General features: G+C 46.8%; 1 protein-coding gene across 1 annotated transcript in view; it reads right to left on the bottom strand.

Annotated features, from left to right (window-relative positions):
- DLEC1 (DLEC1 cilia and flagella associated protein) overlaps positions 1–23,315 on the bottom strand; it is a 535,808-nt gene that overhangs the window by 285,428 nt on the left and 227,065 nt on the right. The window contains exon 19 of the mRNA XM_069211058.1: positions 21,766–21,896. Coding sequence (XP_069067159.1) covers positions 21,766–21,896 — 131 coding nt within the window. The remainder of the gene's footprint in view (positions 1–21,765; positions 21,897–23,315) is intronic.

The raw sequence follows: 23,315 nt of genomic DNA, 5'->3' as shown, positions 1-23,315 counted from the left end.
GTGACAGCCCTCACTGAACTCACCTCCAAGAAAATGCCCAAGAAAGTGAACTGGACTGTGGAATGCCAACAGGCCTTTGACACCCTGAAACAAGCAATGTGCTCAGCACCAGTTCTAAAAGCTCCAGATTATTCTAAGCAGTTCATTGTGCAGACTGATGCCTCTGAACATGGGATAGGGGCAGTTTTGTCCCAAACAAATGATGATGGCCTTGACCAGCCTGTTGCTTTCATTAGCAGGAGGTTACTCCCCAGGGAGCAGCGTTGGAGTGCCATTGAGAGGGAGGCCTTTGCTGTGGTTTGGTCCCTGAAGAAGCTGAGACCATACCTCTTTGGGACTCACTTCCTAGTTCAAACTGACCACAGACCTCTCAAATGGCTGATGCAAATGAAAGGTGAAAATCCTAAACTGTTGAGGTGGTCCATCTCCCTACAGGGAATGGACTTTATAGTGGAACACAGACCTGGGACTGCCCATGCCAATGCAGATGGCCTTTCCAGGTTCTTCCACTTAGAAAATGAAGACTCTCTTGGGAAAGGTTAGTCTCATCCTCTTTCGTTTGGGGGGGGGTTGTGTAAGGAAATGCCTCCTTGGCATGGTTGCCCCCTGACTTTTTGCCTTTGCTGATGCTATGTTTACAATTGAAAGTGTGCTGAGGCCTGCTAACCAGGCCCCAGCACCAGTGTTCTTTCCCTAACCTGTACTTTTGTATCCACAATTGGCAGACCCTGGCATCCAGATAAGTCCCTTGTAACTGGTACTCCTAGTACCAAGGGCCCTGATGCCAAGGAAGGTCTCTAAGGGCTGCAGCATGTCTTATGCCACCCTGGAGACCTCTCACTCAGCACAGACACCCTGCTTGCCAGCTTGTGTGTGCTAGTGAGGACAAAACGAGTAAGTCGACATGGCACTCCCCTCAGGGTGCCATGCCAGCCTCTCACTGCCTATGCAGTATAGGTAAGACACCCCTCTAGCAGGCCTTACAGCCCTAAGGCAGGGTGCACTATACCATAGGTGAGGGTACCAGTGCATGAGCATGGTACCCCTACAGTGTCTAAACAAAACCTTAGACATTGTAAGTGCAGGGTAGCCATAAGAGTATATGGTCTGGGAGTTTGTCAAACACGAACTCCACAGCACCATAATGGCTACACTGAAAACTGGGAAGTTTGGTATCAAACTTCTCAGCACAATAAATGCACACTGATGCCAGTGTACATTTTATTGTAAAATACACCACAGAGGGCACCTTAGAGGTGCCCCCTGAAACTTAACCGACTATCTGTGTAGGCTGACTAGTTTTAGCAGCCTGCCACAAACCGAGACATGTTGCTGGCCCCATGGGGAGAGTGCCTTTGTCACTCTGAGGCCAGTAACAAAGCCTGCACTGGGTGGAGATGCTAACACCTCCCCCAGGCAGGAATTGTCACACCTGGCGGTGAGCCTCAAAGGCTCACCTCCTTTGTGCCAACCCAGCAGGACACTCCAGCTAGTGGAGTTGCCCGCCCCCTCCGGCCAGGCCCCACTTTTGGCGGCAAGGCCGGAGAAGATAATGAGAAAAACAAGGAGGAGTCACTGGCCAGTCAGGACAGCCCCTAAGGTGTCCTGAGCTGAAGTGACTCTAACTTTTAGAAATCCTCCATCTTGCAGATGGAGGATTCCCCCAATAGGGTTAGGATTGTGACCCCCTCCCCTTGGGAGGAGGCACAAAGAGGGTGTACCCACCCTCAGGGCTAGTAGCCATTGGCTACTAACCCCCCAGACCTAAACACGCCCTTAAATTTAGTATTTAAGGGCTACCCTGAACCCTAGAAAATTAGATTCCTGCAACTACAAGAAGAAGGACTGCCTAGCTGAAAACCCCTGCAGAGGAAGACCAGAAGACGACAACTGCCTTGGCTCCAGAAACTCACCGGCCTGTCTCCTGCCTTCCAAAGATCCTGCTCCAGCGACGCCTTCCAAAGGGACCAGCGACCTCGACATCCTCTGAGGACTGCCCCTGCTTCGAAAAGACAAGAAACTCCCGAGGACAGCGGACCTGCTCCAAGAAAAGCTGCAACTTTGTTTCCAGCAGCTTTAAAGAACCCTGCAAGCTCCCCGCAAGAAGCGTGAGACTTGCAACACTGCACCCGGCGACCCCGACTCGGCTGGTGGCGATCCAACACCTCAGGAGGGACCCCAGGACTACTCTAAGACTGTGAGTACAAAAACCTGTCCCCCCTGAACCCCCACAGCGCCGCCTGCAGAGGGAATCCCGAGGCTTCCCCTGACCGCGACTCTTTGAACCTAAAGTCCCGACGCCTGGGAGAGACCCTGCACCCGCAGCCCCCAGGACCTGAAGGACCGGACTTTCACTGGAGAAGTGACCCCCAGGAGTCCCTCTCCCTTGCCCAAGTGGAGGTTTCCCCGAGGAATCCCCCCCTTGCCTGCCTGCAGCGCTGAAGAGATCCCGAGATCTCTCATAGACTAACATTGAAAACCCGACGCTTGTTTCTACACTGCACCCGGCCGCCCCCGCGCTGTTGAGGGTGAAATTTCTGTGTGGACTTGTGTCCCCCCCGGTGCCCTACAAAACCCCCCTGGTCTGCCCTCCGAAGACGCGGGTACTTACCTGCAAGCAGACCGGAACCGGGGCACCCCCTTCTCTCCATTCTAGCCTATGTGTTTTGGGCACCACTTTGAACTCTGCACCTGACCGGCCCTGAGCTGCTGGTGTGGTGACTTTGGGGTTGCTCTGAACCCCCAGCGGTGGGTTGCCTTGGACCAAGAACTAAGCCCTGTAAGTGTCTTACTTACCTGGTTAACCTAACAAATACTTACCTCCCCTAGGAACTGTGAAAATTGCACTGTGTCCACTTTTAAAACAGCTATCTGTGAATAACTTGAAAAGTATACATGCAATTTTGATGATTTGAAGTTCCTAAAGTACTTACCTGCAATACCTTTCGAATGAGATATTACACGTAGAATTTGAACCTGTGGTTCTTAAAATAAACTAAGAAAAGATATTTTTCTATATAAAAACCTATTGGCTGGATTTGTCTCTGAGTGTGTGTACCTCATTTATTGTCTATGTGTATGTACAACAAATGCTTAACACTACTCCTTGGATAAGCCTACTGCTCGACCACACTACCACAAAATAGAGCATTAGTATTATCTATTTTTACCACTATTTTACCTCTAAGGGGAACCCTTGGACTCTGTGCATGCTATTCCTTACTTTGAAATAGCACATACAGAGCCAACTTCCTACAATATAGATCTGGATACCTTCCCCGGTCAATTACTGATGCGCTCATTGCAGTAATACCCACACCTGGCAAAGATCAGCTAGAAGCAGGCTCCTACTGACCCATATCAATGCTCAATATTGATATAAAGATTTTAAACAGTATCCTAGCAGCAAGACTGCTTCCACACCTCCCAGCCCTTTTCCATGACAACCAGTCGGGGTTTATCCCACACAGAAACACCCTCCGTAATTTATGCCAACTCGCACACGTGCTCCTCGATCCTCAACTCTGGCAGGATAAATACGCCTTAGCCTTTTTAGAGACTGAACAGGCCTTTGACTCCCTTAATTGGGATTTTTGTCTGGTTGGTACTGGGGAAATGCATATGAGACATCGGTTCATCCGGTGGATTAAGCTATTATACACTCAGCCTAGGGCCAGGGTCTGCACCAAACGCTATGTATCGGACAAAATCATATTGCAAAGAGGTACAAGGCAGGGATGTCCCTTATCTCCCCTAATATTTGCAATAGCATTTGAACCGCTGGCGTGTAGACTTCACCAGGTCTTACAAGGGTGGGGTATCCAGGTGGGGGTGAGAGAACACAGTCTCCTATTTTGCGGATGACACATTAATATATCTCCGAAGCCCCGATATATCACTCCAACTACTGCTCAATGTGATGGACAAATTTGGAGAGGTGTCAGGCCTACGGGTTAATGTGAGGAAGTCAACCCTTTTTCCACTCGGGACACTGGCAGGGGTACCCTGCAGTGAGCTCCCCCACACCGAACTCAGGTGGGAATTAGAAAAGGTTAAATACTTGGGCCTGTACATAACGCAAGACCAAGATTTATTCTATGCTAGTAATGTGGCCAGAGTGTTGACAGGACTAAGATCCTCTGTATGTTTTTGGAACTCCCTCGGACTGTCTTTGATGGGCAGGGCTGCGCTCGTAAAGATGGTCGTCCTGCCCAGATGTCTTTATTTAATGCAGGGCTCTTATTTTGAAATTACGCGGGGAGTGTTCCACGAGCTCGACAAAATCTTAATTGAGTTGATTTGGCAGGGAAAGAGGAGCCGGGTTAGCCTTGCCACCCTGGGGCGGGGATGGACAGAGGGGGGCTTAGACATCCCGGACCTGGAGCTGTACTACTATGCAGCCCAGCTCCAACATTCTGTTTCTTGGTTGGATGGGGAGTGGAACTGGGAGAGAAGCCTCCTGGAAGGTTCATACGAAGGACACCAATTAGCTGAACTCTTACTGTTAGGATCGGGCATACCTAAACACTTCCCACACTTAATATGCCTAATGGATCAGATATGGAACCGAACAGTAAAAACAGTTCTGAAAAGAACCCCTTTCGCCTTAGAGTTGGACATATGAATAATCCCTCAGCTTAAGCTCATAGCCCAAGTGATGACGACGGAAAAATGGCAAGAGGAGGGCTGCATAATGTTAGTGGACTTATACCCCAAGGGCCGGTTTATGTCCTTTCTGGAGGCACAAATAAGATTTCATCTAGGAGGGATGAAATTTCTTCAATATGTCAAAATATCCACTAAAGCACGACAACTGTGGCCTGTATTCCTTAGAGCACCGGACCAGACCCACACGTTGACCATGCTCCTAGATTTGCGGGGGAAGATCCTTTATTGCCCATTTGTTCGTGCCCTCCGTATCGATAGACACCAAAAGCCACTGAGAATTGAGCAGGTGTGGCAATGATACAGCGCAGACCAGATTCCTCCCCAAGACTGGAAAAAGGAAAACTGGAAAAACTGGAAAGGGGTTCGTGGGATGGCCACTTCAGCCAGATTTAAAAAAAATCAGTATAACTTTAGTCATATGACATACCTTTCCCCCCAGCGCCCCATCTGAATATACCCCTCTAGACCTAGCTCCTGTCCCAGATGCAGCACCGCAGGGGCGGACTTTCTCCATGTGGTCTGGTATACTGTACAAAAATATCGGAGTTTTGGATACAGATCTTAGAGCAACTGAAGTTGGTGATGGGATGGGATGTTTCCCTAACTATTACAGATTGTATACTAGGGCACTTACCGTTCAACCCACCCAAAATAACTCACTAGACGTTACACAATCTTAGGCTTAGTTGTGGCTAAGCGTCGAATTGCCATACGATGGATTAGCCCTCACCCCGACTGTAAATTACTGAAGAAAAGATTTAATAGAATGGGCTGGTGCGGAGGAGGCACACATGAGAAAAACAATGAGGGATGTGAGGGCGGGGAAGGTACTGAAAGCATGGAAGGCCATGACCCAAACACTAATACACCTTGATCCACAGGAACAAGAATACACCATGGTTAGCCCTGGTTAAAGTATAAGAGTGCCTATGAGATCCAATTAGAATTTCATGTATCAAAGTCTATTCACAAATAATGACTGCACTACACGTGAGAGAATCAGGGGATGCACGACCGACATCATACGCAGTACTGGGTGACACAGGAAGAGAATGGTGATATATCCTGCAATATCCAAGGCTTGACTTGTTCTGGTGGTTTTGGGTTTAACGGTTAGTATAATGTTGGAAAAAAAAGTAAAACAAAAGAATGTGTTATCAGTACTTCAAATTGATTTCTTATATCCGACAAATGTCACGAACACTTTGTAAGTTAATGTTGACTAAATGACAATAAAGAAATAAAAAAATAGATCCTTAAAAAAAAAACACAAAAACCTTCCATGAGAGAATTTTCAACTGGTCAGTGTCAGCTGGAGAGGTCATTTGTATGATGGTTGTGTGTAATAGTTACACAACGCGCTGTGTCAGCAATGGAGTACCCTCCCTTCAAGGATTCAGCCAGTGTCCGGACAAGTGAACCATGGCTATCCTTTGTGCCTTAGGACCATCATCCTCTTTTTTACATTCTCCACCAATGTGATTCCCATACCTGTGGAGAAAGTAGCAATTATACAATCAATGCTATAAACAATATAGAACCTGAACTGAGTTGACTGGCCATAACTTGTGGCCCATCTCCTAACTCCCCCACCCACATTTCAAAAAGGAAGTAAAGTAACCTTGTAACACAACTGCCCTCAACATGTCACTAAGCGCCAATTGTGAACATAAGATCACTGTCTGTCGTTCTGAATCTGGTTTAGGGGATATTACTGTGGATCAGTCCCCCAATTCCCCAAACCCAACACCTGACCCTTTCACCCGCCAGTGGCATCACTGTTACCACTAATCCGGAGGGCTCGTACCGGTTCTGACATCCAGGGCCTTGATAGGGTTAGGTCTGGGATGAGGGACTGATTTGCAATATATGCCTTACCCACATTGTCCAAATGGCAGCACCATGGCAACACCACTAATTATGGTTATGAATTTGTGCAGTAATTAGTACTGCTTGACATAAAAGCCATAAAATGTATCAGCTGATTTTAATATCCATGTAGATAAAAAGACTCCTCAGACACTGAGAACTTTTTTTGAGTCATATAATACTAGCAATCTAAAGAGGAAAATGGATTTAACTGCGCATAGAGCTAGTCATTGTCTAGACCTGCTGTTTGACAAAAACGCGTTTGTAGTACAGGTGAATCAAACCCGTCTTCTGGTCGAACCATTTCCTAATACCACTTCAGTTACTATTGAAAACGGGAGTAGATAGCAACATTAGGATAAGCAAAATTTTGCAAAAAGAACTTTGCAAGAGTTACTCCATCAAACATCTGTTCTCTACTAAATATTACCATTTTCGGCTTAATTAACAACATCAATAACATGGGAGATAATTTAGTCTTCCATCTCAACCATGGCATTCAGAAGCATTAAATACTATCAAATGCTCTTGAGCGGGTATGGAGGAAAGACTATAGCCAAATGATCCAATACTATTATTAATTATTTTAAATTGTAAATGAATTAGTGGAGCCCATAGCATGCAACAGTAGTCCTACACCTAGGCACAAACTTTGTGAAGAATACATATGCAGTGATTTGATAGGAACAGGAAGGAGACAGTATTGGTGGAGCTAGAAAATAAAATGCCATATGACCAAGATATATTGAAAGATTTTGACGGAGTATGAGAAGAAGGCATTATAATAACTAGTAAGCTAATTAAATCGGGTTTGCTACAACCTCCTTGAGACACAAAACATCTTTCATATGATTATTGAACACATTGCTCCTGTATTGGCAGATCTCTTGATTTGAACAGTAACATGTGGGTTAGTCCTTTTCTTTTGGAAAAAAGGCCTCATTATTACTCTGTTAACAAAAAGCTTCATTGGATCCTGCAGTTTTAATTAATTATAGACCATAGTCTCAGGTTGTATTTTTATGTAGTTTTGGGTCCCAATCTCTTTATGTACTGAGGAAGAAGTTATTGGTTGTTTATATGTGTACTTACAAAGGCATGGAAATCTACGTTCCACTACAAAGTTTACTGATTGCTGTTTTGTTCTTTGCGTTTTCCTTCATAAATAGCAAATACTAGGCAGATCCTTCTACTACCCTTCAGAGTCAAACCGATTTTTCGAAATTTTTCTTGAAACCAATAAAATATTGGAAATGGAGCGTACAGGCTTCAGGAAAGCTCAACGTATGGAATAAGCATTAATTGATTTGCTTAATCTAATTAGGAGAATACAGGATGCAGGTGGCTTCGAGGTTCTTGACCTATTAGACATCTGAGCTACTTTTGACTCCCTATCTCATTTTAGGCTATCCGCTAGAATTCAAGAAGCAAGTGCTATTCAAACAGTCCATGATTGTCATATGTTCAAAATCCAAACTAGGCAGTATCAATTCCACAGTTTCCATCTACACGAGAAAACCACAAGGCTTTCATATAAGCCTGATTTTTTTCAACTTTTATGTGGTCCCACTTTTTAAGATAGTTAATCATTTTATCAGAAATTCATTTACAGATGATATGCAAATCGTCCTTTGATAAGACAGTGACAAGGCTGCCAAGGAAGTCAAATTTAAAGAATTATGGCCCTCATTACAACCCTGGCGGTCCAAGACCGCCAGGGCTGTTTTGGCTGAAGCACCGCCAACAGGCTGGCGGTGCTTCAGAGGGGATTACGACCGCGGTCGCACCGCCGGGGCCGGTGGATTCCCGCCACATTTGCCCCGCCGGTGATAATCCGCCAGGGCAGTGCTGCTTGCAGCGCTGCCCAGGGGATTACGAGTCCCCCTACCGCCAGCCTTTTCCTGGTGGTTTGAACCGCCAGGAAAAGGCTGGCGGTACGGGGAGTCGTGGGGCCCCTGGACTGCCCATGCCACTGGCATGGGCAGTGCAGGGGCCCCCTGACAGGGCCCGTGCAGCTTTTCACTGTCTGCATAGCAGACAGTGAAAAGCGCGACGGGTGCAACTGCACCCGTCGCACAGCCGCAACACCGCCGGCTCCATTTGGAGCCGACTCCCATGTTGCGGCCCAGCAGGGATGTCATTATGGGCACCGCGGGAGTGCGGCTGCATTGGCGGCCGCACGGCGGTTACAACTTGGTGGGCGGGGGTTGCCGCCAGCCAATGTTGTAATGACCCCCTATGTCTTCAGTGGCTTGGTGAATGCAGGAAATGTCTTGAGTTTAATTACAGAGAAGACTGAGGTGATGAGTGTTGATGGTTCAAGGTCATAAGAGATCATATGGTCCAGCGAGTTATGGCCACTGGAGCCTATACTAATAAATAGCATGTACAACTTGAGCATTACCTTTGAGAATATGTTAGACAGTTCTGCCCAAAAAGCCAAGTTACTCAAGTCCTGCTTTAACACTTAAAAGTTTTAAGGAATAATTTATCTTTGTGGCCAAAAGGCTATTGTTTTCCAATAATATATACTGCAAGTTGTTCAAGGCTATCTCTGACCATCTGAGAAAGGTGCGCTGGCTACCTACTGAAAAGAAGATGACATTTAAACCTCTATGCATCTGCCTTAAATTGTCATATGGTGAAGGCCCTGAATTCTTGAAAATTATTCGGAGGTGTAATCTTCATTCAGCTACATTGGATCTTTTAAGGGTGATGAAAGTTTGTGGTCCCCAAAATTTGGAAATTACTATTTCTTATTTTATGGTTGAGTGAGGACCTGTTGGTGTTTTGGAAAAAATTAAAGGCTTGGCTGTTTGATAATTAACCTTTGAATTTCCTCTGCATTCTCTCTGTTGTGTTGTTTTCATTGAGAACCAGAATGCCCACAAGGGTGACAGAGTTCTTTAAAAAACCACAAACAGCATAGATTAGAATAGAATGATTGAAGGCAAAACGCTTTTTTTGCTGACCCCAATGAAGCCTGGGAATGAGCTAAGAAGCATGAGGCTGGCCTTGTTAACCTAACCCAGGAACAGGCTCATTAAGAAACCCTCACGAGAACAGAACCTTGAATCTTGAAGTTATCACGACTGGGGGTACACTCTGAGGCAATCAGTCTGCTGACAGCTGCAGTGGTTGGGAAACTGACATAGAGAGCTCTCACCTGGACTCAGGACACTCACAAAATTAAGCTTAAGAATTACCTATTGTAACACCCAGAACTTGTTTGGAACTAGCACTTTGATACCTGTGGAATGCTGGAGAATATGCATATGACAGGTGGAAACTGGTGCCTAACACAATTTAAAAAATGAGTTAGCTGTTCAGCTATGAAATTTAACATAGTAGTCAACAGGGTGGCTGAAAATTGTTAACCCCCCACAAAATCTTGCCTCAAGATGAATCAGACTTGGGGTGTGGCCAGGGACGCTCTCAAGATGGCTGTCTGAATGCTAAGCTCTGGCGCCCAAGACCTGTGTAAATAATCATCCTTCAGCCTCAGGACCCCTCAAACATGTCAGTGGATTGGGGTGAAGCTCAGGGGCCTTGAAGACACCTGGCACAGCCGCGGCACCTGCTAGTGAGAGCCGCACAGATCAAGTAGTAGTGTCCGACCAGCAGCACAGTACGCTAAGATGGCGGAGGCCGTATCGCCTCTGCATTGCATTGCTACCGGAGAGTAGCAGTGATGCCTGTAGGCCACCGGAGGTCAATTGGAAACACAGGATAGCACAACAAATGAAAAAAACCCTTCCTAACCTCCCACATCCCACTGCCAATAATAGGAGTGAGGCCTGGAACGCAGCGTGGCAGGGACACAAATGGAATGGCCACGCCACATCAGTACGGATCTAGGGGTGCACACAGCGATCACTTTGGCAGCCATAAAAAAACACAAAACCAAACCTACAGCAGGAAATAAAAACAGTGGAACAGGAAGTAGATCTCTTGCATGCTGACCAGGAGAAACTAGTGGAGAGACTGACGGATGCAGAATCCACCCTGGCCCAAGCCTGACCTGAGATTTCTGACCACACCTCCCGCATACAGGTACTGGAAAAGGATGGTTACTCTAACAGGGAAAATTAACAATGCGTAATGAAGGTCTCGCTGCAATAATATTCAACTTATTGTGATCCAGGAACAGATGGGAGGGCTCAGCATAGAACTATTTCAGGAGGATTTGGCTATCGCCAGTGGTACTGGGAGGCAAAACATCAAATTGGTTTACGATAAAACATGCTCATACGGTCCCAGGCAGAGCACCAAATTCTGAGGCGCCACCAGGGCCCATTGTGTCCATACTGGTAAATGTTTGGGACAGGGATGCCACAGTGCCTGGCAGATGCAAGGGGAAAATGTTAACATCTACTAAGACTACACTACAGCAGTGCAGCAACAATAAGAAGCCTTTATAAGGGTCAATCAGCACCTAAGACAACTGGACCTCAGTCATACCCTGTTCTTTCTTGAAAAACTCAGGATAATTGATAAAAGGAACATCTCATATTTTTTGCAACAGCAGCGGAAGTGTAGGAATGGTTGAAAAGACACAGGTACCCACTCCCAGATGATAGAAAAGCAACTGAAAATGCAAAATGTCAAGAACAAAAGATGCGCAGCGGAAACCGGAAAAGCACCACCACTGCCTCCACTAAACACCAAGCTGAATTTGAACTGACTAAGGTAGAGTCTGAGATTCAGCTTGACTGAACAGGGGAGACTGTCATCTGATGAGAAACCCTAGAGAGAGAGAGAGAGATGGAGGACATTGGAGAAGAGGACTCGGAGCCTGGAGGACCAGACAAAGAAATATTACCACCAAAGGTCACGTCTATCACATCTGAGGAGATTATCTGAGGTATAGACACAGAACCCACGACACTGAAATGACATTTGGATGGGGGCCACAGAGACGGCTAGTAACCACATGAAAACAGTCCAACTTGCTATTGTTAATGTTTCAAAAACTCAGTACACAAGGGCAACAGACATATTGTGAATTGGGCTGGAGGTCAGTTGAAAGACCATGGCACAGTAAGGTACGGTTGGGAGGGAGTTGGGGAAATGTTTGTAAATTTACACTGATACCAAGACACGTGGGGCTTACAAAGGAAATACAAGACCTGGGGGGTGCAAGCAAGATCCATAGGGGTAGGATTGGAAACAACTAGAATGAAAGCACCTGCACTGAAGCTGTTGACATGGAATGTCAACGGAATAGGGAGTAAAATCAAAAGAGACCTAGTAACCAAAGCGCTCACGAGTTACGCAGCAGAGTTAGGCTTCCTTCAGGAAACACACATGAAAGAACTTAACTGCGAGATATTGAACAAGAGGAAATACATGAACGTGAGTCACTTGGGATACACAACGGGTTCCAGAGGAGTGGCAATCCCGGTGAAGAAAGCAAAAGCTTTTTATATATTCAGAATATGGACAGGTGACTTGGGATGCTGCACAGCAGCTCGGGGAGATTTAGAGGGGGCTACAACAGAGCTAATAAACATTTATGTCCCGCCAGGGCTACAAATGGATATACTACAATATCTGGGCTGAATACTCACAGAACCACCAAAGCCTGCAACTATATAAGGAGGAGATTTCAATTTTGCGCTAAACGCACAGGCATATCAATCCCTAGCTGGGAAATTAGATACCTTCATGCAAGCACTGGCACTGAGGAAAATTTGGAATGCATTACATGGGAGGCACCTGAGCTACCCTACTGTTAAAGATCACACAACACCCACTCCCACATAGACTATTTTTTTTCACTTCGACCTCAATGTTATATCTGAATTACCCCATATTCCCAGCAGCCCTTGAGGTGCCTGCCCTCTGTCTGCGCAACTGCCACTTCCTCTAATCTGTTGCGTACCCACTTCTAGAATGGTTGGAGTTTTGGACAGTTCCATAACGTATGTAGGAAGGTGGGCTTCTGACCACAGGCAAGAAGGCACGTTTCATCTCCCATCATGCTTTTATTGTGTAGGAGTGCCTTGGTGAAATATACCATTTTTATATTTTTGTTGGATTAGGCAAAAGCGTGCTTGTATCACAACGTCTCATGGGAACTGCAACACTTTCCTTCAATCCTCATCATCTAGCTCCCCTGTTTCTGTGTGAGCACAATTTATCTAGTTCAGTCTGTTTCACTCAACAATGTATTATATGACAGGGAGGTTCTCTTTGTGTTCATCTATCCAACCAGCACCCTTCTTTCCAGGGAGCAGTCCTCTTTGGTTTCCTCTCCCGATGGAATTCTTGCTTGCAGCACATCGAACAGATATTTGAATATTTGTGTGGGTGCCATGTCATATTCGTCACTGAGGTGTTTGAATGGTACCATGCAGTTTGCCTCCCATACCTCCTCCAGTGTGGAGCGGCCAATCATATCCTGCTTTCTGAAACACTGAGGTTTAGTCACTTGGCCCAGTTTTGAACCTTGCCATAGAGGTGAGGCGTTCGATGTCAACCTCTTTTCCCATCCCATTTCTCTTTGCAGCTTAGGCCAGATGGAAATCACTGTTACCATCACTGACAGTGCGTCTGTTGCAAGCTTGCTGCCATATAGGCAGGGATGGTAACCTTTCTCACCCAGTGCTGCTCAGTCTAATCAAAATGTAGGGTCGTCCAGTGAGGCAAACCTAGAAATACCTGGTTGGAGAAGGGAAAGTAGTGTGTGGCTGACCCAATTGTGGTTTGTTAGCCACTACTGCAGATCTTTTGCAGGTCCCTCCAAGACCTGGACCATGTCGGAGAAATTCCTCTGATGCTGTGCCCATTGGAACGTCAGGTCTCACTGCAGAGCCCACATATGCCAGCATGCATGTGTCACCAGTAGGATGCAGGAGGCCATGAGTCCCAGCAGTCTCAGAGTCTCTCTCACTGAAATCCAGGACAGAGACTTAAACATTGTTATCATGGCTTGAATACCCTGGACTTGCCATTCAGGAGGATAGGCCGCAAACTGCAATGTGTCCAGAACAGCTCTGTTGAAAGGGAGCATCTGAGAGGGAGTCAGGTGTAACTTGGGCACATTGATAGTGAACCCCAGCGAATGCAAGAGGTTTGCCATAATCTGGAGGTGGGAGACAACAGCCTGTGGTGAGCATGCCTTCAACAGCCAGTCGTCGAGATAGGGAAGACTGGTACCCCTGATCTCCGCAGATGATCTGCAACCATCACCATCATCTTAGTGAACACCCAAGGGGTGCTGCTAGGGCCAAAAGGGAGCATGGTGAACTGAAAATACTCTTGACATACTGTGAACCACAGGTAAAGCTTATGGGCAGGCAGGACAGGAATGTGAAAGTATGCATCCTGCAAGTCCAATGCCACCACCCAGTCTCCTAGGCCTAGGGCAGGCAGGACCTGAGCTAGGGTGACCATTTTGAACTTCTCCTTCTTGGGGAAGTAATTGAAGGGGCATAGATCTAGAATAGGACAAAGGCCTCCATCCTTTTTAGGCACCGGAACGTACCGAGAATAGCAGTGATGACCTACTTCTGGCATCGGCACCCTCTCTGTGGCTCCCTTGGCCAAGAGAACTGTGACTTCCTAGAGGAGAAGGGTTAGGTGATCCCCCGTCATCATGTGGTTAGATGGGGGCAGGGGTGGTAGCAAAGGGGATGGAGTGGACCCTTTGGCCGATCAGCATAACCCACCTGTCTAATGTTATAGACTGCCAGTGGGGCTGGTGATTGCAAATCCTTCCACCAACTAGATGCCTATGATGGTATGAGAGCAGAGTTGGAGGGTTTGGAGGCTGAGCCTGCCCGAGGGGTGGTGGACTGATCTGACTGCCCTGCCCACGAGGTCTGTGGGTACCTCGCCTTCAGCAATGCAGATTCTCGGGAGCATGCGTGGTACGATGACTGGGATGATAAAGGCTGGGCCACAAAAGGAGCAAAAGACAGCTTGACGGTGATGAGGTGCAATAGAAAGGCACAAGGACCTGGCTGTAGCCTGATTGTCCTTAAAGCACTTCAGTGCCGATTCAGCCTTCTCTCCAAAGAGATGTGAGCCATCAAAGGAAATGTCCATCAGAGACAATTGGACTTCTCCCAAAAAAACAGTCATCCTCAACCATGCATAGCGCCTCACGGCCACTGTTGATGAAACCACTCTGCTCAGTGAGTTAATTGTGTCAAGTCCACAAAGTATGGTGAACTTCGCTGTATCTCTTCAGTCGGCAACAGCCTGAGAGGGTATGGCCGGGCCTCCTCCAGAACAGCTGGGAGCATCTGTGGAACCGTGTTCCACAAGGCGTGGGAGTAGCAGCCCAAAAGGCATGCAGTGTTCATGGACCGCAATGCTGGGCTGGTGGAATAAAACATCTTCTACCCTAAAGTGTGTGGCCTCTTGGATTCCCTGTCAAGGTGTACAGTAGGGAATGCACCAGGATTTACATGGGACGTAGAGGCTTGGACCACAAAACTCTCTGGGGTAGGTTGTTGGTGAGGACGTCTGGGTCCCCTGGAGTGGGGAAGTGGGGATGGGCAATCGTCCTATTCACAGAAGACACTGTGTTGGGTCCCTGTAGGACAACAGTGAGGGCTTTGTTGATCTGGAGTAGTGGTTCTGAAGGTGAGAATACCGGTTGCAGCACCTCCATCAAGACATTAGTCTTGGCTGCCACTGAGGGCAGACTTAGGTCCAGAACCTCAGCTGCCCCCCCGCAGCACCATCGCAAAGGATGCTCCCTCCTTCATAGCCACAGTAGGGGGAAAAAGCATACCAGTATCTAGAGAAGTATCTAGTTTACTCATCCAGTTCCTCTCACGAGTTACGCAGTCACGGTAGGGGAAAAAAGCACATCAGTATCTGGAGAAGCATGCAGTCCACTGGCTCACATTAGATTCTTCATAGTGTTGGTATTCTTCAGGGTCCTCCCATTCCTCCCCAAGTACTAACCCATAGGAATAGGGCTCAGATTCAGTCCTGGAATGCATGGCTCCACATGGCGCTGGTTATGACGTTGGCCGTGCCCCGCTGGCACTGTGTTTGTGTCAGGGATCAGAATAGGGCGGCGCTGCAAGTGGGCACCAGTGGCCCTGGAAGCATTGCCTAGGGACCGACATCGGGGAAGGATGAGATGGTATGACCGGTGCCAGTCCGGATCCAGGAACAGATCCTCAGGGAACGTCTGGAGATGCGGCCAGAGCGGAATCAGAAGGGGCTTGTAGGAAAGTGCCACTGTTGGCATGGTTACCCCCCACCTTTTGCCTACTGTTGATGCCAACTTTGATTGAAAGTGTGCTGGGACCCTGCTAACCAAGCCCCAGCACCAGTGTTCTTTCCCTAAAACTGTACCTTTGTTTCCACAATTGGCACAGCCCTGGTATACAGTTAAGTCCCTTGTAAAAGGTACCCATGGTACCAAGGGCCCTGTGGCCAGGGAAGGTCTCTAAGGGCTGCAGCAAGTATTATGCCACCCTAGGGGACCCTGCACTCAGCACAGGCACACTGCTTTGCAGCTTGTGTGTGCTGGTGGGGAGAACAAGACAAAGTCGACATGGCACCCCTCTCAGGGTGCCATGCCCACAAACCACTGCCTGTGGCATAGGTAAGTCACCCCCTCTAGCAGGCCTTATAGCCCTAAGGCAGGGTGCACTATACCACAGGTGAGGGCATAGCTGCCTGAGCAATGTGCCCCTTCAGTGTCTAAGTCCATTCTTAGACATTCTAAGTGCAGTGTAGCCATTTTGAGTATATGGTCTGGGAGTTTGTCATTACGAACTCCACAGCTCCATAATGGCTTCACTGAATACTGGGAAGTTTGGTATCAAACTTCTCAGCACAATAAACCCACACTGGCTGGGATTTACTGAAAAATGCACACAGAGGGCATCTTGGAGATGCCCCCTGTATGTTAGCCAAACTGCTAGTTTAGGACTCACCAGTCTGTGCCAGCCTGCCACTTTTAGACAAGTTTCTGTCCACATGGGGTGAGTGCCTTTGTGCATTCAGTAGTCAGAAGCAAAGCCTGTCCTGGGTGGAGGTGCTTCACACCTCCCCCCTATAGGAACTGTAACACCTGGCGGTGAGCCTCAAAGGCTCAAGCCTCGGGTTACAGTGGCCCAAGGCACTCCAGCTAGTAGAGATGCCCGCCCCCCGGACAAAGCCCCACTTTTGGCAGCAAGTCCGGCAGGAAAATTAGGGAAAACATGGAGGAAGGGCCACTCCAGCCAGGGCCACCCCTAAGGTCTCCAGAGCTGAAGTGACCCCCTCCCTGCAGAATCCTCCATCATGGTTTGGAGGACAGGGACCAATAGGATTAGGGTTGTGCCCCTCTCTCCAAGGGAGTGGGCACAAGGAGGGTGTAGCCACCCTCCGGGACAGTAGCCATTGGCTACTGCCCTCTGACCCCTAAAACGCCCCTAAATCTAGGATTTAAGAGCCTCCCTGGACCCAGCTCCCCAGATTCCTGACGACCTACAAGAAGAAGGAGGACTGTGAAGCAGAAACCCCCAGCAGAGAAGAAGGAAGACGACAACTGCTTTGGCCCCAGCCCTACTGGCCTGTCTCCTGCTTCAAAGAACCTGCAAAAGAACAGCGATGCGTCCAGCGGGACCAGCAAACTACACCCAACGCCAGAAGACTGCCCTGCACCCACAAGGACCAAGAACTCCCAAGGACAGCAGCTCTGTCTAAAGAAATCTACAACCAAGGACTCCCACCTCACTCCAGATGCGTGAGTCTTGACCCCTGTGCACCGAATGCCCACTGCCCGTGTCCAGGTGGTCCAACCAGCAAGAGAGGGTCCCCAGGCGATTGCGAGCAAGTACCCACCCTGGGTTGACCTCTCCATCCCTCCACGACGCTGCATGCAGATGGAATCCTGAGGACTCCCCTGACCCTGAAGCTCCGGACAAAGATATCCAACACCTAAGAACACACTGCACCGGCAGCCCCTAGGCCTTGGAGAAACCGACCCCGGTGCCTCAACGACAGCAGTCGGCCCTCCTCCCAGTCCGACTGGTGGTGTGTCCGAGACACCCCACTGCACCTCCCCTGAAGCCTCTGAGTGACCCCCGGGGTCTCCTCATAGATCAGCATTGGAAACCTGACAGCCTGTTTGCACCCTGCACTCGGCCACCTCTATGCCGCTGAGGGTGTGAGTTTGGTGCCTACTTGTGGCCCTTCCAGTGCTCTTCTAATCTCCCCTGGTCTGCCCTCTGAGTCGTGGGTACTTACCTGCTGGCCGACCTGATTTCGAGTACCCCTGTCTCCATAGGAGCCCACGTTAAATTTGCTCAACTTTGATCTCTGCACTCGGCTGGGCCCGTGTTGCTGGTAGTGGGTGTTTGGGGTTAGCTTGAACCCCAACCGGTGGACTTCCTAAAACTTGGAGACTGAAACTGTAAGTGTTGTACTTACCTGTAAAACGACCTAACATTTCTTCTCCCAGGAACCGTTTCTGAAAATTGCACAGTGTCCATTTTTAAAACAGATTATTGCCAATATTTCAAAAACTGTATTACTTACCTATTTCAAACAAAGTACTGTTGATAGCAGTGTGAAATACGAAACTTTTAAGGTACTTACCTGAAACTTGAATCCTGTGGTTCTAAAAATAAATTAAGAAAATATATTTTTGCAATATAAAAACCATTGGTCTGGAGTTAAGTCATTGAGTGTGTGCTTATTCTATTGTCTGTGTGTGTACAACAAATCCTTTGCACTACCCTCTGATAACCCTAACTGCTCGACCACACTACTACAAAAGAGAGCACTAGTATGATCTGCTTTAGCCTCTGTTAAGCCTCTGGGGAACCCCTTGACTCTGTGCACAGTATAGCTCACTTTGATATAGTATATACAAAGCCAGCTTCCTACAGGGTCTCTACAGACCCCTCGGCGCCTGAAGGCGAGTCAAAGGGGTCAGGCCAACTCTCTATGAGGCGCAAAGCTTCACAGAATTCTTTAAGTTGGGCGGGGGTCACTCTGGCTCCCAGAAAATAGGGGAGGAGCAGAGACAGCCCAGATGCAAGCTCTACCGAGGAGGTAGGCCTCAAATGCTGACACACTCTCTTCGATTTCTTCTATTTCTTGTGGCAGGACTTACCCGAGTGGCCCGACAACATGGAATGTGCCACAGATCTCGGACTCCACAACCACTCCCGGGACCTTCCTCTCGACTGGAATCCTGATCGTTGCAGTGTCACACACTGAGCTATTAGGAGATTGAGGGATCTCTCCTTCGTGGCCTTTGGGTTCTTGGCGCGGCAGTTGGAGTAGACCTTGGGGTCATGGACGCGCTCAAGGCACCAAAGGCAAACAAGATGCGGCTCCATCACCGACATCAGTCGAAGACAGGTGCCGAAGGGCTTGAAGCCAGCCTTCTTATATGACATTACTTATATGACATTCCTGCCACACCAGGAGGAAAACATAAAAAATAAAAAAAACTCAACAAAACGTCAAAACAATTTGTCATAAAATGAACAGAGGTATCTCTTCTCCGGATCTGCGCTGGCTGGGGCACATATAAAAGAACTGATGTCAGCGCGCCTGGGTCGCACCTATATAGGCAATGCGAACGTCACTTCTGGCGCGGATGATGCCACTTGGACCTGAATGACACCCCCTACCGGTGTGAGAAGGTACTGCTCATGAAAAATCTTCCATATGCAGTCCGAAGCCTGGGGATAATTCTAAGGTAAAGGATATGCGGCCGGGGGGGCACGCAGATAACCCCCTTTTACCCTCTTTCTCAGTGATATGAGAGGCCCATGTTCTTATTGCATGGTCATGTAAACTAGGACTTAGTAAAGTCCTGGAACCTATACAACACAAATGCTAGAGAATATTCAAATTAGTGATGTGTTCATGACATAAATGTTAAACTCAATAAACTGTACTGTTCAAGACTGATACATTACCCATTGATACAAACAGAATACCTCTGCTGGACTACATCAGGTCATAGTCCTTTTATGTTAGGGGATCAAACGAATGCCCCCCATTTTGTAGATTACTGCGGGTAGTGCTAGAAGATCCTAAGTTTAGAGGGAATGTAGCAGATGAAATCCAACATTATTTTACTGACAATGAAGGGGCAGCATCTAATATTATGACAGAGTAGGGAGCATTTAAGGTAGTGAAGAAACATCACACAGGTTTAGGAAGGAGCTATTGTCATTAGAGGGAGAAATGAAAAACAGAATTCAATGCTCACCACAATTCAAAACCAACTGATGAGCTAAAAGGAAGAAAATTGAAAGTATATGCAGCATATATAGATATTATACCACGAAAACTAGCTGACGTATACAGTACCTACGGAAGCAGCCATACACAAAGGGCCAGATGTATCATGCTTTTTTTCCAGTCTCAATTGGCCCGATTTGCAAAATCGGGGCGTTTGCGACCGGCAAAATTAATTTTGGTATGTGTTATTTCAAAGTGTGATTCGGTAACATGTTACCGAATTGGAGTTTGAAACTGCATATATATATATAACGATTCAGTATTAGTAGGAGGGGTATTTCCTAATGCCAAATCGCAGTGTGTATGTAAGAATGTTTTGTGACCGAAATGCGGTTGCAAAACATTCTCATTTCACCACCTACTTCAAGTAAGCGGTAACCCATTTGCAAATGGGAAAGTGTCCCCAAGAGACCCCTTCCCCTTTGTTAATTTTTGTAACAACATTTTTCAAAAGCAGTCAGTGGCCCCACAGACCACTACCTACTCTTAAAAAATTAAAAGAGAACGTAATTTTTCTTTTTTAAAAGCATCTTGTTTTCCTTTAAGGAAAATGGGCTGCATTAGGGAAAAAAGATTGCTCTATTAAAAATCAATCACAGCCTGCTGGGCTCAGCAGACCACCATGCCTGTTAATTTCTAATGGGTCGGAAATTACGACCTACCTCATTAATATTCATGAGGTAGGTCTATTTGCGACCCACTAGGAATCGCTAATGAAACTCAGAGGAGTTTCATACATTAGGTATACTGATTTCCTAATTGCGATTCGGAAAGAATCGCAATTAGGAAATCTGTATTTCCAATTCTAGTACTTCTGGCCCTAAAAGTCTCTGTGAGGGTAACCTCGATAGTGTCTCTCCCAAAACCAGATAGATACACAAGGGGAAGCTGCATCCTACAGAAACCCCAAAACGCTAAATTGTGCTTGGAAGGCTATCAGTAAGGTCATTCTGAATTGCATGCTCAAGTCATTGCCCTCAATCCTTTACAGTGAACAGAGAGGGTTTGTCCGTCACACCTAATATGAGGCATCATTTTTATAATGGATAAAGCCCCATAGATGTGGCCACTACTGGCAGTGAAAGCAATTGATCTAGAAAAAGCCTTTGACACTGTCAATTTGTAACACGTTTGCATTATTTAGATACTACATACAGGGAAAGGCATAATCGCCTAGTTAGCTCTATTGTACTCTGACCAACGGACAGGGTCTGCACCGGCTGAGCAATATCAGTCCAATACCGGGGGGGCAGAGGTACAGAGGATGGATGCTAGACCCACCCCCACCCATTTTTGTGTGGGGAAAATTAATCTGACTACAAACATGGTTGGTAGAGATGCTTAACACTGTGGCGTTGTGTCTGCAGTGTACTCTGACAAATCAGATGAGTTTTTTGAGGCTGGAAGAAAAAACGGCTCTACACAAAAGATTACTTGCCTGTGACATTTTCCAGCCATAATCCTATCTAGAGGAAAATGTAAACATAGTGTCTCTCTCAAAAACAGATTGCCACAGTCCTTTAGTTTATGAAAAATCTGCAATCATGACGGCTCATTTTGGACACAGGACGTGTGATAGAAACAAGAAGGCCTCCAGGAAGTGGTGCCGAAGCCTAGCCAAAGGCCCAAATAATGAGACAGAAAATGCATGCACAAGTGTATTAAACACAAGCCAGTAATACTGGTATGTTAAATGCACACAAAGATACACAGGTTGATATTGGGGAATAATTTAAAAGGATGCGTCTCTAAGAAAACTAAATTGCAGCAGAAAGTAGCAGAGTTTACTGATGCATGGATGAAACAGAATATGGCCACCCGGATTAAAACTAACGAGTTATGGTGTTCGTTACCACTGCTAAAATGTTTGTAATGCCTTGTGTAGAATTATTCCTCTGCATTGTAACGTTTCTTCAGTTCTTTCAATACTGATATTGAAGCCTGGACAATTACATAATTATGAAACAACATTCTGTACTTCTAATGCAACTTAGGTGCTATACTTGCCTTAAACATAGCTTCGATATGTAATACAACCGGCTCTGTTGAGTGCTGGATTTTACACTGCAGTTTGTGGCTGGTAAACCCGTTCCTTCCACCAGTGAAACACAATTCCAGTAAACAATGCCCATTTGCTTCTGTGGATAAAAAGTGCATTTTTTGTTTAAAATGTGAAACTAGAGCACTGCTCTAACAACTGTCATATCAGAACACTGTAGATGCAACAACTCCATAGTGTTATTCTAACAAAAAACATAAAAAAATGAACTATTCATATGTTACACTCTAGACAAAAAACAAAAGATGAAGTGACTGTTCATAGGAATTTTCAGAAACACCTGGGAAATGTGTTAAGTAGAATCACCTATGAGGGATGCTGCTGTTGCTACACCTCAATTAGCATTACTGTCACCCAGAGGAGGTGGAAGGGCTAAGCGAGGTATACTGTGTCTGTTTTCTGTACGCACATGAGTTGCTGCTGGTGTTGCCTGTTTACCGGGGAGAGAACCCAACAACTACAACTCCCAGGGTGCAATAGTCTCAACTAGAGTTGTAAAGTGCTACATAGAACATCCGTTTTCCCCACTGCATGGGGTGCGCGCGGCCTGCACCCAGGCGAAGGCCTGGCCAAGATCGTGGCCATCTGCACCAGTCAGCGACTGGACGAGACTGGGTCACCCCCTAAAGATTGCTGTTATTCTACATCATAAGGAACTGTAAGGCTACAGGTAATCCCTAGCCTGCAACCAAGGCCTCTTCTCATAACACTACTGATTGTTTTCTTAGATGAGCTATGGGGTATTATCTTAAGTAGTGATGCTAATTCTATTCAAGTATCCAACTCCCATGTTAATCTCTTTAATGCAGACGAGGGCTGTCCCCTTTCATACAAACTACCCAGTTTCCAAACGCAAGAAAAAGCCTATAACACTCGAACAAGTTAACTGAGAGTCAGAGCAAAGCTCATGACAATTCTCTTACTGTGCCTATACAGAGACTTTCTAGACAATTTGTAAGCAAAGTCAATTTGAATAATGCGAGTTTTAAATCATTAAATGATCGGTTACTACACACACCTGGCAATGGACAAAGTTTTAAAATCCCACAACTGCACTGCTGTACCACATCAACAACTCTAGTTTTAGGTGCTCTCGCTGCCGTTTCCTCCGTTGTATGTATCTCATCTATCCCCTTTGCCCAGAATATTGCTTCAGCTGTTCCAAGTTTCCTGTTCCCTGTATTAGGGCCCTCAGTTGGTCCTACTTCTCTCACTACAGCTGCTGTCCCTACCAATTTCCTGGTTTACTCTAATCATCTATCTGCTCCTGTTGAAACTGTTTCCACTCCAAGTCCCACGATTTCAGATAAAGGGTTATCTCAGTCCACTCTACAGCTTCCTCCTGAAGTCTCTCCTTATTTCCTGGTTCTGGTCAATGCTCCTGCTTTATCCCGTGGCTTGTCTGAAAACCATACTCAGCTGAAGAACAAAGTGGTTCATTGGCTGGCCCAGCATGTGAGTTGTAATACTGCTGCATGTGAGGAAAGCAGTGGCTGTG

Source organism: Pleurodeles waltl, chromosome 10 (assembly GCF_031143425.1).
Source record: "Pleurodeles waltl isolate 20211129_DDA chromosome 10, aPleWal1.hap1.20221129, whole genome shotgun sequence".
NCBI classification, from domain to species: domain Eukaryota; kingdom Metazoa; phylum Chordata; class Amphibia; order Caudata; family Salamandridae; genus Pleurodeles; species Pleurodeles waltl.
The sequence above is the reverse complement of the archived record's forward strand: the minus strand, read 5'-3'. Positions and strand labels throughout refer to the sequence as shown.